This window comes from Diprion similis, chromosome 7 (assembly GCF_021155765.1).
Source record: "Diprion similis isolate iyDipSimi1 chromosome 7, iyDipSimi1.1, whole genome shotgun sequence".
NCBI lineage: Eukaryota > Metazoa > Arthropoda > Insecta > Hymenoptera > Diprionidae > Diprion > Diprion similis.
In genome coordinates this window covers 5,621,144-5,636,847 of record NC_060111.1, presented here as the reverse complement: position 1 = coordinate 5,636,847, position 15,704 = coordinate 5,621,144, and the positions used below count along the sequence as shown (strand labels likewise).

Below are 15,704 nucleotides of genomic sequence, written 5' to 3'. Positions count from 1 at the left end.
CCAATTCTGTTCTTAAACTTTTGAACCATCCCCAAGTATGTAATTTTCCATATTTTTTAAAAACAATTATTCACCTTGAATGCAGGTCTTCAGTTGAATCGCAAGTTCAATGGTTAACTAGCATTCCATTAGACAATACAAGATGTTTTTTCCTAAAATTACTATATTTGCGAATGATAAGTGTAATAAATGCGAATAGTAACAACGCATTTTACTGTTTATTTTCATGTGTGTTTTTTATTACCTACTAGAGAAATCGCGAAACAACACTGCAGTCGTTAGCAACATTTGATTCATCGCTAATTACAGTTTCGACTTTATGTAACATCGATTTTGCTCTCGAAGTGTTGTGTAAACTTATCAGTAACGACAACCTTGTATAATATATCTCTGAAAAGAGTGGCCGATAAGTTCGATTAGTCTCACTCATTTTGGAAGAAAACAAAAATTTACTTTCTTCGAATCGTAGATAAATAATTAACATCTTTCATTTAATCATCAGAATCTCTTGACTGATAAATGAAAATTACAACAAATCTATATTATGAGGATAAACCACGTGATAATAAAAAACGGAGAAATGCAAAAAAAAAAAAAATTATCCACTCTGAGCGATTGAACAAGTTATTTGGTACTTTGGAGCTTTTTGGATAATATTTGGGTGAAGAAAAATCTTGATAGAAGTGTCGGTGATAATTTTCTTTTAACGATTGACTGTGATAATTTTCTTTTAACGATTGACTGTGAAATTTTTATTATGTAAGTATTATCGGTTTTCAAGTTAATGTAATTCCTGTGCTTTGCCTTCGAAAGATACTTACAATTAAGATACATGTGAAGTTACGATAATGATAAATTCAAGTACACGCCGGAAGATATTAAATAAGCATTAAATCTCGATTACCTGGATGTGCGATGGATTGCACAAAGTAAAAAAAAAGTCAAAACACGATCTTAACAGTCCAGATAATAAGGGTAAACACTTAGTTGTAATTAGACTTGAAATTGCTACCTAACATGATGACTTCGATTTTAATTCCAATATTTTTATCATACGACTGTACAGTATAACCGAAATAATTCCACCAACGGAAGTTTTCAGTTTACTTTGACTGCGTAGCATTTAATAGCAATCGCATACCGATAAAGATTATCTATCCACAACACGTATAAAAATTGGATACCGATACGATATTTCCTTTCGAAGAAATGTAAAATTTTTTATCCACGCCACGTGAAGAATGGGAAAAGTATACAATTCCTCAGAATTTCAAAAAACTACTACGAAGTGTGAAAATTTTAAAACATGTTCAATTACATGTGAAAAATAAACTTATTGTTTATGAAATATATTAAGTATGCACTGCCATGAGAATATAACTTACAGAATGACCCAGGCCAATAGACAATAATATAATAATAATAAACTTGAATTTAGGGAAAGCTTGAAGATCTTAATTTGGTTCGTGTCTTTCGATTTGTGAGATTATTATCATGCCACATGAATCTGGAAATATATCGTGCAATCTAATTTATGAAACTTGTAATTTTTGCAAGTATCAGGAGGCCGGTGTACTGATTTTACTCTTAGATCCTCGAAATCCGCTTCGCATCACATCTATATGCGATATAAGAACCAATGCAGTGTACCGATAAGATGGAATCGCTAAAGATAGACTATATAAGGTTTTTTATAGAGATCGGTGCGGCTACAGGTACTTTATATAAGGTCGGTTGTGGTGAAATCATCAGTTCAACAAGTGACAAAGATGCGGCACCTCTTCTACTGGGCACTTTGGGCCCTCTTCGCGGCTCAAGGATCGAGCGCGATCCAGTCCTTTAGGCTTGCAGCTTTGGTAAGTTATTGGAAAAAGGCTTCGAATTAACAGTCAGTATCGATAAAAATTAAGCCCAACCTGAATTTAATTAGCAGTTGATATTTTTTTTTTAATTATATAATTTACTTTATTTTCGATTTTGTTTTTATAGTCTACTTCATTTATTCATTCAATTTTTTTTTTTTTTTTTTTTCGTATTTATTATCCAGACTCGAGGATTTGAATTTAACAACACCGATGCAGAAGTGCTGGGTGAGTGTCTAAAATATTTTGATTACCGTTTATTTATTCTCTTTTTATTATTATCATACATATCAAATTTCCTGACATTTCCTGAATTTTCAGACGAAAATATGTACACATTCTTCCAGGACTCATTTCAACCTAACTTTACTAACGACTTCAATTTTTTTCATGCAAATTAGTTAAAAATTAGACATCAAATGACACTGTCGTAACTTAAAGTAGCTCAATTTTTCTTTCAGTTCAATTTTGTTCAAACTCAATCACCAATAGTGTATCAATAAACACTCAAATTTTAAGAAACTAACGGAAGATTATAGGATTAACGAAACATCAATCTGAGAGTATTAACTGTTTTTAGTACTAGTTAATTTTCATAAATTTTGCATAGTGCTTAACATCGATATATCAATTTTTTAAATTTCTCCGCAAACAGTATTTTTCCACACTTGTACCCTTTTTTCACCAACCCCCTCCATTGCCTCACGGAGAGTAATTTTCTACATTTCAAAGCATCGCACACTAGTAAGGAATTCCCCGACATTTCCCGGTTTTCCAGACGCATGCAAATTCCCTGACAGTTTCCAGTCTTCCAGATTTCCCTGGCAGCTATAGACACTCTGTAATTTCAATGTCAGTTGTCGAGCGATAGCTGACTGATTAGAAATATTCAATAACGATCAGTCCACTTAATGAAAAAATTTATAGATAAATTGACTGATTAAGGTGGGGCATCGCACGAGTGCTACAGAACGTGCGTAGAAGGAGATGTACGAACTTGCATCTACAGCTTCACCGTCGTTGAATATACGACAATGGGTTACCTCTGCAAAAATTGCCCCTATGAAATAGAGGATTGCTACAATACAGGATGTGTAACAGCCGGCGGTCACGTTCGCGAAGTCGTATTGGTGAACGACTTGCTGCCTGGACCCAGCATCCAGGTCTCTGGGCGAATCCGCCTTCCATATAATTATAGAGAGCATTTTTTATGAAAAACTTGAACGGGTTCCGAGTAATTTGACAGAAATTCCAGACTCACTCGATTTCGACGTCAATCTATTTGAACAGACTTTTGACATTGTTTGTTTCTAAACAAAACTCGAAGTCAGGATATTCAAGACAGTGGACCAATCTTATTTGTGTGAAACTCTACTCCAGATGTTTTCGAGATCACAGATTGAACATCGGAGTATCTTTAGAGGCTTCAAAGAAATGAAACTTATATAAGAGTTGAGCTTTTTTCTTTATTTTGGGCCACTGTCTCGTATTCAGGATTTCGAATTCTAAATTTGTGACCTTAAATTTCTAATGCGAGAAACATATCGGTAGGACAAGACTTTGAGATTAGATAGAGCCAAAAAACTTCCATCAAAGTCGCAAGTTTTTTTTTTTTTTTTTTTTCAACTTTGAAATTCTGAGCTATGACTTGTGATCCGTGACTTAAATGACTCCCATAAAGGTTCTTCCTCATTAATTTGCAAATCGCCTTCAAGGTATGCGAAGGAGACACCGTCCAGGTCGACCTGACGAACACATTGACGACGAAAAGTACGACAATTCACTGGCATGGACTGCACCAAGTTGGCACTCCCTTCATGGACGGCGCGCCGTACTTGACCCAGTGCCCAATTCTTCCTCATACCAGCTTCCAGTATAACTTTACAGCACGACCAGTTGGAACCCACATATGGCATTCTCATAGCGGTGCGTATAGTAGTCATCGATAAGGTTTCATATGATCTCCCCCTTCACACGCAACCGCTGTAATGACCAATAATTGATGGTACCAATCAGGTTTCGAGGAAGCTGATGGACTTTATGGAAGCTTCATAGTACGCAAGGCGAACGATTCTCTCGCTGAATACTACGACTACGACCTCGCCGAACACGTGATGGCTGTTTGGCACTGGTACTCCAAAGACACAGGCTCCGTACTGAGAAGTGCACTTCATAGAGATGCTGAGGTGGAGGGTTACAGTCTGACCATCAATGGCCTGGCATCCACCGTTGAGTACGAAAAGGATGGTATCGTTTACAAGACTCCTAGGGCTGAGTTCACCGTGACTCAGGTACCATGCACTAATCTTTTTTTCTTATCCTTTCTGTGATGTTGACTCTACTGAGTGCGGTACCAATCGTTGCTGTATAGAAGCGTACTAATCTGACCGAAATGACTTTAGGGATATAAATATAGGTTCAGACTGATGCACAACAGCGCTATTTACTGTCCAATTCAAGTATCCATAGACAATCACTCGATGCTGGTAATTGCGTCGGAGGCTGGAACGTTTGAACCTGTCGAAGGTACGCCTTCCTCGATCTAATTGTAAGAAGAACCGTAAGATAAGTTTGCACAACTCTCTTCATGTTTCACGGGTCATGTGCAGTTGATTCACTGATGATCAACGCTGGAGAGCGGTACGATTTCGTCCTGAATGCGAATCAATCCGTTGATAATTACTGGATAAGGTACCGAGGCCTTGGCGACTGTGTTTCCACAAGTGTTTCCGTCACCTCGGAGGCTATCCTTCGTTACAGTGGGTCGAACGAAACGGCAAATCCGTCGGGAACGATCAATTACGACGACGGCAACCGATCCGGAGTCGTGAGTAGACGAAGCTTTCGCTAATCAAAAAGCGTATTTCATTCGAGTGTAATTGTCGCGACATATCATCGACCCTGAACTTGCATTTAATGATTCGATGATTTCATTCACGTAGCTGTTAAACCCGGTACAAGTAGCCAATGAGACCTATGCGAACAACAGCTTGATTTATCTGGTTGACCTGAACAGTACTTTGGAAAGACAGCCCAACGTGTCTGGAACACCTGACAACATAATTTACCTGCATTATGCTTACAACTACTTCTGTGAGTGGTTTGTAGATACAATCAAATATATCTTGGGTCCTATAGCAGTTAGGATTTTTCACGATTCGAATTGTTCCAGACGACTTCAGTTGGCCAGGACCGTACCCTCAAATAAATGGCTTGACTTTCGAATACCCATCAATCTCACTTCTCACTCAATATAATGAGATAACCGACGACATGTACTGCACGGAGAAAAACGACAGTGCTAAGGAATGTATCAGTGGATTTTGCTCCTGTGCATTACTATACTCTGTAGACACAGAGAGTCTAGTTGAAATCGTTATTGTCGATTTGGGTGAGCATTTCGCGTTGTTGTGTCAGGGATGAGGTAATATGACAGATTGTTTCAGGTTTGGATAGGTATGACGATCATCCAATGCACTTGCACGGTCATACGTTCCAAGTTGTCGCCCTGGAAAGTATAGGGGAGAATATCACCATGGAGGAAGTGATCAGCAGAAACGAGGGTGGACTGATCGACAAGAAGCTGGATTTGGCCCCGGTCAAAGACAACGTCGGAGTGCCTGCCCAAGGCTTCGCAGTTTTGCGGTTCGTCGCAAGTAACCCCGGATTCTGGTTCTTCCATTGCCACGTCTCGAACCATGCCGAAATGGGTATGGGGGTGGTGATCAAGGTCGGGGATTACAGCGAGATGAGTCAACCTCCGGACAGTTTTCCAAAATGCAGAAACTGGAGCATGAGTTCAACAACTTCGAACTCCTCGTCATCCTCGTGGTATAGATTTGTGCATACGTCCATCGCAGGTCGTACGGTGCTTGGTATAAACATATTTATTTTCATTTTCAGATACGTTGATCAACTGACTTAATTCTTTGAGTACACAACAATCGCCACTCACAAAAATTCTATGAACACAACAGTGAACACCACAACATTCAACACAACAACATTTCACGTACACGACATAGTATTGTGATAAGATTCTACTGACTGTGACATAGTCTGTGATAGCTGGAAGTATCAGGTGTTGAGATTATTGTTGTATCTTGAGAATAAAAAAGAAAGAAAAATTCGGCACAACTTTCATTTTCACTCTAATAACACGGTAATGATTGGTTATCAGTGATTTTATACAGTATCTATACATGGTGCTTGCTAATGTTCATTGTACGGTAGAGTTCACTCGTATAATTTGTTGGATACTTCGTTAAGTATTATTTTCCTCGTGGTGAATGACAAGTGAAAACGGAGAAATGTATCCAGTATTTATATTTCGAACCTTTCATCCGTTTTTCAACAAATAAATCCAAGAGTACATTTGAAATCTGAATGCGGAATTCATAGATTACGTACCGCACAAAGTTGCAAATACCTTTCAGGTGTTCTGCCTGGACTGTATTGTAGCAATGTATGCAATCTAACAATATGTGTTGCAAATTTCGACAATATTTACCACGAGCCGATAATCCTAAATTACATTGGCCTGTATTTTTTCTTATTTAATTGCACCGGATGAGTGGTTATGTGACACAATAAACGGAGTCCCCCTGCGTGCAGGCAATTGCAGTTACTTTATTGCATCAGCATTGCCAGTTGACAGGTGTTCAGGCATCTTTTATAAGCGCAACAGATTGTACTTATACACGTTGTAACATGAATCAGGTAAGCACTTGTATTTTTTATCGAATGATATAATTTGAGTATAGATAAATACTGTGACGTAGCAGATTCTTACCCAAGTTGTTACGTATTATTTGGAGATTTATATTTAATCTGAAAACCAATATATACGTATTTTTCAACTGTTCCTTCCTTGTTTAACTTTGATGAACACTTTTCGGAGGCCTTTATGTTGGGATTGCGCAGTCTATACTATAGGTATATACACGTTTAAGGTAGTTTTAAATAGATTCATAGTCAACCGTTGAGTGATTTATATTTGAAATAAAACAGCATTTAGTTGACATAATACAAAAGAGATTATTCTAAAAAAGTCTAGTTGCTCACAAGAGTTTAAGATATATATAACAATTGTAACAATAAGGTGTAACAATAAGGTGTAACAATATGATTCAATTAAAATATATAAATAATAAATATGCACATATTTAAGGTAGTTTTAATTGAATTCATGTTCCAGCATTAAGTTGACATAATATAAAAGATGATTATTCTAAAAAGGTCGACTAGCTTAAAAGAATATAAGAACCATATAAGTATTATAACAATAAATTGTAATAATATAATTAAATTAAAATCCTTTTCAGTCTTGTGTATATATCCATAAGATAATGAAGACAACCATATTACTATAATAATACATTTGTTAAAATTTCATATAAATATAGTAACAGCTCGTTTCCACACCACCACTGGGGGTAGAGCATTCAGTGCGTTTTTTTTTAACGTGGTATCCCCAATAGGCCTATTCCACGAAGAAGAATTGTAAAATTGATCTCAACAACATTGATAAATTTGTTTTTGTATACAATTCAAGTAATGAGAGGAGAAAATGAGGAGGAAGAATCCCAATCACCATAAAACGTAAGGTCTTCAGAATCCCACTTCAACTCAAAACGAAAAATTCATGAAGGAGTATCAATAAAACCGATGATCAACAACTCGGGACGAAACTCTATTTTAAAATAAAACGAGAACATAACGAAAGCGTCTGAAGGAAATCTTAAGAAGTCTCGATGCACTTTGTGTTCACTGACTGTGAGCCCAGAATTTGCGAATCGAATAATATTTGACAAATTTTACACCGTGAAAATGAAAAATGTAAGTGACTCAGCTAGACAGTTTGATTAATTTTTTTCTCTCCAGAACGCGGCAGCAAACTAGATGTCAAACATTACGGTTTGTCACTTAAAATTGAGACGAATGAAGCCAGAAAAATGCTTTGTTTATTAGTTTGAGTCATTGGCATTTAATTAAAAGGTTTAATCAGCTGAAACAGAGGAACGGTTATATTAGCTTAAACAGAGGAAAATTTCGATTAGCTGAAACAGAGGAAAAGCTTGATTAGCTTACACAGACAAAAGGTTTGATTAGCTTGAACAAACAAAAGGTTTAATTAGCTGAAACAGAGGAAAAGTTTAATTAGCTTAAACAGACAAAAGGTTTAATTATCTGAAACAGAGAAAATAAGGTTTGATAAGCTGAAATAGAGGAAAAGTTTGAATAGCTGAAAAAGACAAAAGGTTGAATTAGCTGAAACAGACAAAAGGTTTAATTAGCTGAAACAGACAAAAGGTTTAATTAGCTGAAACAGAGGAAAGGTTTGATTAGCAGAAATAGAGGAAAAGTTTAATTAGCTGAAACAGACAAAAGGTTTGATTAGCTGAAATAGACAAAAGGTTTGATTAGCTGAAACAGAGAAAAGGTTTGATTAGCAGAAATAGAGGAAAAATTTAATTAGCTGAAACAGACAAAAGGTTTGATTAGCTGAAACAGACAAAAGGTTTAATTAGCTGAAACAGACAAAAGGTTTAATTAGCTGAAACAGAGGAAAGGTTTGATTAGCAGAAATAGAGGAAAAGTTTAATTAGCTGAAACAGACAAAAGGTTTGATTAGCTGAAATAGACAAAAGGTTTGATTAGCTGAAACAGAGAAAAGGTTTGATTAGCAGAAATAGAGGAAAAATTTAATTAGCTGAAACAGACAAAAGGTTTGATTAGCTGAAACAGACAAAAGGTTTAATTAGCTGAAACAGACAAAAGGTTTAAATAGCTGAAACAGAGAAAAGGTTTGATTAGCATAAACAGAGGAAAAGTTTGATTAGCTGAAACAGAGAAAATATTTGATTAGCTGAAACAGACAAAAGGTTTTATTAGCATAAACAGAGGAAAATTTTGATTAGCTGAAACAGAGGAAAATTTTGATTAGTTGAAACAGAGGAAAAGTTTGATTAGCTGAAACAGAGGAAAGGTTTGATTAGCTGAAACAGAGAAGGTTGCTACAAGTACAGTGATAAAATCTATGTCGAGTCCAACATGATATTCGTGGCAACAAAATTTAACTCGATTATTTTTAATAATGACAACAAGTTGCATATTTTTTAATCATTATCCATTTCCCGACCAAGAGTTTTTGAAGAAGATATTTTGTTCGACTGGAATTTATAGGTATCAGTGTACTTGTAAAAAAAATTACTTTATTGCCCTGGAACAAAAAGTAATACCATGGTTAAAAAACAAATAATTTTGTACACCTCACATATATTTCGTAAATACTTAGGCCAAGGTTCTTCACTATCAGTATATACTCTGCCATTTTTATCTCTGTGCGTTGAGCACCGGCTTACATATGCCGCGCTTTCTCTCATAACCACAAGGTATCAAGTGGACGCGCAAAAGGCGCAGTCAAACTTGAAAACTTGTTTGTTCATAACAAAATTGACTCAACAGCTGAAAGCTAAGAATATCAAGATTGCTTTACTTTCCCACGTACTATTAGCGAAATCGATGCGCAAAAGGCACGGGCAATCGATTCGCATCATCAATTGTCGCCTTAAAAGCGTGTCCGGTTTCAGTGATTACTCGGCGCACAAAAAGGCGCAATCGAATGAGGCGTCAAAAAGTTTCTAATACTTAGGACTTTTCGTAAAAACTCTGTAGAAACCCAATCCACATCTATGTTTTTTTAAATCAGATACACTGCGATGCGGATTGTTGTTCTCAGATACGAATCAAGTCCGGGAGGGAGGTTGGAAAGCATGCATTATTGTGTGGCGTGACGGTCGGCGATCCTCTTCGACGCGAAGTCTTCGAGCTCAGCATCTCTCCCTACCTAGCGTACCACGGAACGCGATAGATAGTCCAGAGATGAGTTTTGCCCATTCAAACGATCACAGAGATTAATTGAATGAAATAATGATAAATAATTACAGGTAAATAATTGCAGAGTGAGAATAAATGGAAAATTTAGTCTCCTTAATACTTGAGTACTTACAAATGGTCTATAGACTCGTATACAGTCTTTCAAGTGTTTTCGGAGAAAAATTTCTGTGATAGTTTGACGCTGTGGATTACAAAAGTTAGTAACATCACGGTACATCGCGTCCTTCCTACCCTCGCCTGATTCCCAACGAAACCACCCAACGGAAATGGTGAAACAAAATTCACACGCACATCCACATCAAATCCCGCGACGGATCCCAAAACGACCATCTACCTCCCCGGTTACCTATATCCGATCTAAACGATTCTCCATTTTTTCCAACACACATCATTCTTCCTCATTCGCGCCGTGGTCACTGTCACTTACTTTTTCGTTGATTACCTGTAGGGAGCAAAATGTTTTTGTACCATAGTCCGCCTACTCAAAATACAGTATCGCGGTTGTATCAAGTCCACCCTAATATTGTATGCATTATTTTATAAAATATTGGCAGACTATCGGTACACCAACCTTTTGTAAAATAGATTAAAAACATCCTGTATGCCAATCAGCATTTTTCTAAACGAGCTAAGCTTACAGTTGACTGCAGATACTTGTTGCTTGTTAATAAATTGAAAATGATTCATAATATAGGATGCAATTTCATTACGTTACTTTATGCTAGATTTTGTATTCATTCATCGACTCAACAACAATGTGAATAACTAAATACTTTCAGACCTCAGGTGAAACCATCACTTAAACGACATAATTTTTAAATTCAAGTCTAGATTATTATATCAGGAGCGAAACACGATTCGATCTTGTGATTTGCGAATGAATGATGGTTACCTGTCGCGATGCTCATTCCACATTTAGCAACGTGCAAAATTACTACCTTAATTAAGTAAGCTACGGTAAATCAAAGTGCAGAAAAAAATTATTCAACTGAATGTCAAGCACCGTTGCGATTGCGAATGAGCCTATCCAGCTAAGAAATCGAAGATTGATGTAATATTATTGTTACCGCCACGCCACGTGACAGGGAATACCAGGGAAATATCCGTAACCTAAACACATGCAAACTCACAGATTTTCCCCTCCTCCGGGCTGCTCCACACCTCAGATGTAGTAGTTCTGGTAGATCTCAGGCTGAATCGTGAAGTGACGCACTTTTCACACTGCAATAAGAATATAACAGAATAATACTCATGCAAACTCAATACGAAACGATGTATTATAATATCGATCCTCAAAAAGAAACGCGAAAGAAGATGAATTTGCTGATTCGTAATTCAAGGAAACACTCACAATGATAAACGCGAATCTCGGTCTGTTTTCGCCGCTACGCAAATACTACTATATGTAAACAATGCAGGTTTAAACTCGACCGACACTATTTTTTTCATCTAACTTGTTTTCAATATGCAAGAATCGGTGCTACAGTGACCTATACGCGATAATTGGATTTTATAGACATGTTAAAGCGTTATGTGCGATCCGAAATCAGAAACAATGATTCAAACGAAGGTCATCCTTCGCAAGGTCCGTTTTATCCCCAATTCACAATACAACCAAGTTATCTCCTTATTGCAATAAAAAAAAAGTAATAAGCATGTTGGATTATTCTACCGGCAATGAGCGGGCAAAAAAACAAAACACAACACCGTGCGGACAGAGGCAACTTCAAGTTACACGTACGATGGTTAAATGCGACGAATGTAACTCACCTTCAACATTTGCAGGGTATTTTGTTGTTAATAATACTTTGATTCTCTCTCTCCTCACTTTTCTGCATGTTGCGTAGTAATTACTGAATGTAAATCACTAGAAATATGCACTGATTATAAAACTGCGATTTGGATTTTACATTGCGCAGCTCTCTTCGAGCTACTTGAATCGGAGCAACTTCACTCTTCAGACGCGACTGCCAGCAAGCACTGACTGGAGCCGAATGCTCGCCTTTTCGACCGATATGTCTAATTCTAAGATCGGTATCGATCGGTCGGACTACGCTGCGCACGGCAGTTGCGCACAACACAACTAGATTTTGCATGTCGCAGCGGTAGTCGTAGATCTGAAAATCACGAACGGAAGGTCATGGGAATTTTTTTATTTTTCACAATCCATTGACATGCTTGAATGCAATAAAATACATGTTAAGAGAAATTTGGCATAAGACAATAATCGAAAACTTTATTTATTATACCATTGACGTCATAGAATTCCGATCGATAATAATGTTACCGACAATTTCAACAGGCTCTATCGGCATTGCAGAACACCACTATTGATTGATGCCATTGGTTAAAAATGGCAATCTCTTTAGTCGATGGTTGTGGTCAGTGCCGCAGTCCACCAATTCGGGCGTTCCCTGTTCAAATGACGTGGTGATAGTGGACTGGTAGATTGATTTGGTGCATGCCGGCAGGAGTTCCTGGGGTTGTGATAATTCGTCGCGTTACTGAAACGCTGTAAGAAATAAATTTAATACCGAGGCACGATGTTACAAAGCGTGTTCGACGATGTCAGGCGGATGAACAAACGTCAGGTAACAAAAGCAACAAATGGCTGCCTGAAAAACATTCACGCACATCGGCAGCTGACATATGGCTCTACGTGTGTACGTACTCCGACTGATCTGTCTCTGACATGATGCTTTTCGTATTTTTTGCAGTTCCTCTACCAGGTACTGAGCTTTGGAATGATCGTATCGTCCGCCCTCATGATATGGAAGGGCTTAATGGTTGTTACTGGAAGCGAAAGTCCCATCGTCGTCGTTCTGAGGTTTGCATCACTTAACCTAACCTAACCTCAATTTAACCAGTATACATTTTATGGACAAACAACTTCATATAAGGGTTTGAATCCAGGTTTTTTCGAGAAAAATTGAGACTAATATCACAAACATTTTATTGCTTTTATACGATTAGTTTTACTATAAATACTATGCTGCAAAGTAAAGCTGTTTGTAGGAGTGAACAACAGAATTATTTTTACTTACTACACTGATATTCTTATCTATACCGCAATCAATTTAATCTTAATGTATTCCTAAGTACGTCTTGTGTTGAGCAGAATGCTCAAAATACTGTTGATTAATTGATGCAAACTACGATTATTAGTAATAGCACCATCTGTGTAATGTACAAGTTACATTTCTGGTCCCTGCGCCATTCTACTCATGATAAAGAACTTATCCTGTTCGTCAAAAATTATTTTTCAACTTCTGTCTAAAATAGCAATAAAACTAGCTTGAATCACAACAAAGCTCGATTACATTAGTATTTCATATTCACGCAAGTCTGTGTAATAAATAGAATTGGTAAATTTCAGTTTTGTATAATTTGCTAATGTTTAGACTGAAGAAATCAGTAAAAACAAGAAATTACATTTTTACTATATAACCACTGGTTCACCGCTAGTCGTGGTCAGTGTAGAGTTGCAAGAACTTCACAATTCACTTGTGAAATTTTGTCAAGATATTGAAATGAATCATGTAAGTGCTAGATATTTTTCTTGCAAATGTACCTAATTCATATTAATTTTTAATCACATTGTGACATGAGATGAATGTAGAAAAATGTTTGACTGAACATTGTGGTAACTATTCTGATATTTTGCCACCTCAGTGGGAGCATGGAGCCTGCTTTCCATAGAGGGGACCTTCTATTCCTGACCAATTATCAGGACGAACCAGTACGAGTTGGAGAAATTGTTGTATTTAAAGTCGAGGGTCGTGACATTCCCATTGTACACAGAGTGTTGAAATTGCATGAAAAGTAAGTTGACAAAAAACAAGAAAAAAGAAGGAAAACATTTTCTAACACTCTGAGTAATCATCATACGTATCAATTATCTACTTTTTCCTATTTTTAGGGGTGACCAGAATAATACGGTGAAATTCTTGACAAAGGGAGACAACAACTCAGTTGACGACAGAGGCTTGTATGCCCCTGGTCAGTTGTGGTTAACACACAAAGACGTAGTGGGTAGAGCAAGGGGCTTCCTACCGTATGTTGGAATGGTCACTATATACATGAACGAGTATCCTAAATTCAAATATTTTGTCCTAGCTTGTCTTGGATTGTATGTTTTGGTACACAGAGAATGAAACTAGCTAATAGAATTATTTATACATAAATTGTCATACATATATTTCATTCAAACGATTTATCGGTCACTGTTAATTTACGGAAATAAATAGATATGAAGAAACCGAATTGTTAAGCTTATGCTATTGAAAGATCGAAGGTTACGTATACTTTAGAAGTAATATACGAACAAATCGTTTCATCTGCATCAATGAAATTTCTGAGAAAACTAGCCGTTAAACCTAACAAATGATGAGTTTTATGTTTGATGCACATATATTTCATAGCATGAGTTTCGGAATTAAAACTTCAACGGTCAATGGACTGGGTATCTGATACGTCACAATGGAACAGTGTTTAGCCAGACTTCGGATTCTCCGACGTTTGATATATCTGCTTACAAACTGTGAGTGTTCATGAAGTAATCTCTTGTTTTGTTCTTTGTGATTTTGAATTCGTTGAGTATTTCGGTACCGATATTTTCTGTGAAATCAAAGAAACATTAATTCAGTAAAGTCGAAATATACCATTGAAAATACAGTGCTCGATATACTGATGAAATATATTCAATTTATAAACCTTAATCGTAGTGGCTCTTATTCTAAGTTTAATCTCATGCATATTTTACGTTACAATCTATCGTTTTTAAGTAACACAATATTCATTTTGAAAGGATTGTTCAATTAGGAGAAGAAAATTGATGTACATCTATTCGCTGCAAATTTTTGTACCTATGCAATCAATGTAGATATATCAGATTGCAGGATACTTTCCGAATTACTGTACTAGAATTGCATGATGATTATTTGAATATTTAGCTAGGGCAAATGGGATTAGTAAATTCTCGTATTCGTTATTTACTCAGTACAAATGTTAAGAACTTTGATAAGTAACGAAGATATATATGGTTGTGTTGGGAATTTACAATTTGAAATGTACACGTCTGCATTTTAACATTTAACGATCAACAAGAGAAATAAGGAGAATGGTGTTTCGCACATTCTATAAAAGTGCATAATATAATGTTAACCCTTTAATTTTACTTCTTAAGCCCCTTAAAAAAAGTGGAAGTAAAAATGACGGCACTAATTCTACATCACTGTAACAAATCTTGCAAAAATGAACTATGTTTGAAGTTGTCAAAGTGGCACGTAAAGGATCTTCAGTTGACTGATTGTTCTATTTTTTATACTTTATAAAATTTTTCGACAATCATTATTGGTGATTGCAAATGATTAGTTCTTTCAAGTTTAATTATTTATGGAAGTCGTACGCAGGTATCAATCTTAGTTAAAAAATGTTGGGACGATATAATTGTCTTTAGAATTTGAATTTATGTAACTGGTCTCTCTCTCAAACTTTTTTGTTTTAATACCGACAACATCATGTATGTAATAAAATAATACTTGTAAATTAACAATCACGTTTATTAATTCACAACACCCATGCCATTGGACTTTACTTATAGACCCTGTTTAAAAAGAACATTTGTATCGTTTCCTGGTAGTTCGTGTTATGATAACATTGCGATGATGCACAACTTCATACCTCGTGTGAAAGATTAAATGAATTACAATAAAAAACTTTATTCTCGAATAATCAATTGATGTATTTATTTGAAATAGTATAGAAGTATATTTTCAGAAAATATTATAAATATTTACAAACACAGTACAGTAATTCCCACAGAGATTAACAATTACCTGTGCATGGGTCCGTATGAAATAAAATGGTTGAAAAATTTAAGAACTGAAATATAAAATGGAACTCAAAAAACCGCTTAGTACTAAATTGAACTTAATAATTAAT

At 36.2% G+C, this 15,704-nt stretch overlaps 2 protein-coding genes across 3 annotated transcripts; both read left to right on the top strand.

Annotated features, from left to right (window-relative positions):
- The first annotated feature begins 1,768 nt into the window (after positions 1–1,768).
- LOC124408216 (laccase-4-like) lies at positions 1,769–5,965 on the top strand. 2 transcript variants are annotated; one of them, XM_046884980.1, is made up of 11 exons: positions 1,769–1,856; positions 2,048–2,090; positions 2,808–3,025; positions 3,578–3,788; positions 3,879–4,153; positions 4,265–4,388; positions 4,472–4,689; positions 4,805–4,955; positions 5,035–5,253; positions 5,309–5,693; positions 5,766–5,888. In XM_046884980.1, coding segments are annotated over exons 1-11 (1,932 nt in total). In that variant the 5' UTR covers position 1,769; the 3' UTR covers positions 5,767–5,888. The 2 variants fall into 2 exon arrangements, with proteins under 2 accessions (XP_046740936.1, XP_046740935.1); XM_046884979.1 differs by having other exon boundaries at positions 5,309–5,965.
- Positions 5,966–12,178: 6,213 nt separating this feature from the next.
- Positions 12,179–15,498, top strand: LOC124408151 (signal peptidase complex catalytic subunit SEC11A). The gene is given in 4 exon segments (XM_046884887.1): positions 12,179–12,352; positions 12,479–12,588; positions 13,434–13,587; positions 13,691–15,498. Coding segments are annotated over 4 exon segments (537 nt in total). The 5' UTR covers positions 12,179–12,304; the 3' UTR covers positions 13,916–15,498.
- Positions 15,499–15,704: the final 206 nt, after the last annotated feature.

Bases quoted from the DNA above. Each gene is read 5' to 3' on its own strand.
- LOC124408216 (XM_046884979.1), top strand. From the start codon at position 1,770: ATGCGGCACCTCTTCTACTGGGCACTTTGGGCCCTCTTCGCGGCTCAA. The intron at 1,857-2,047 runs GTAAGTTATTGG...TTTATTATCCAG, and splicing joins CCTTTAGGCTTGCAGCTTTG to ACTCGAGGATTTGAATTTAA. The intron at 2,091-2,807 runs GTGAGTGTCTAA...TGACTGATTAAG, and splicing joins CACCGATGCAGAAGTGCTGG to GTGGGGCATCGCACGAGTGC.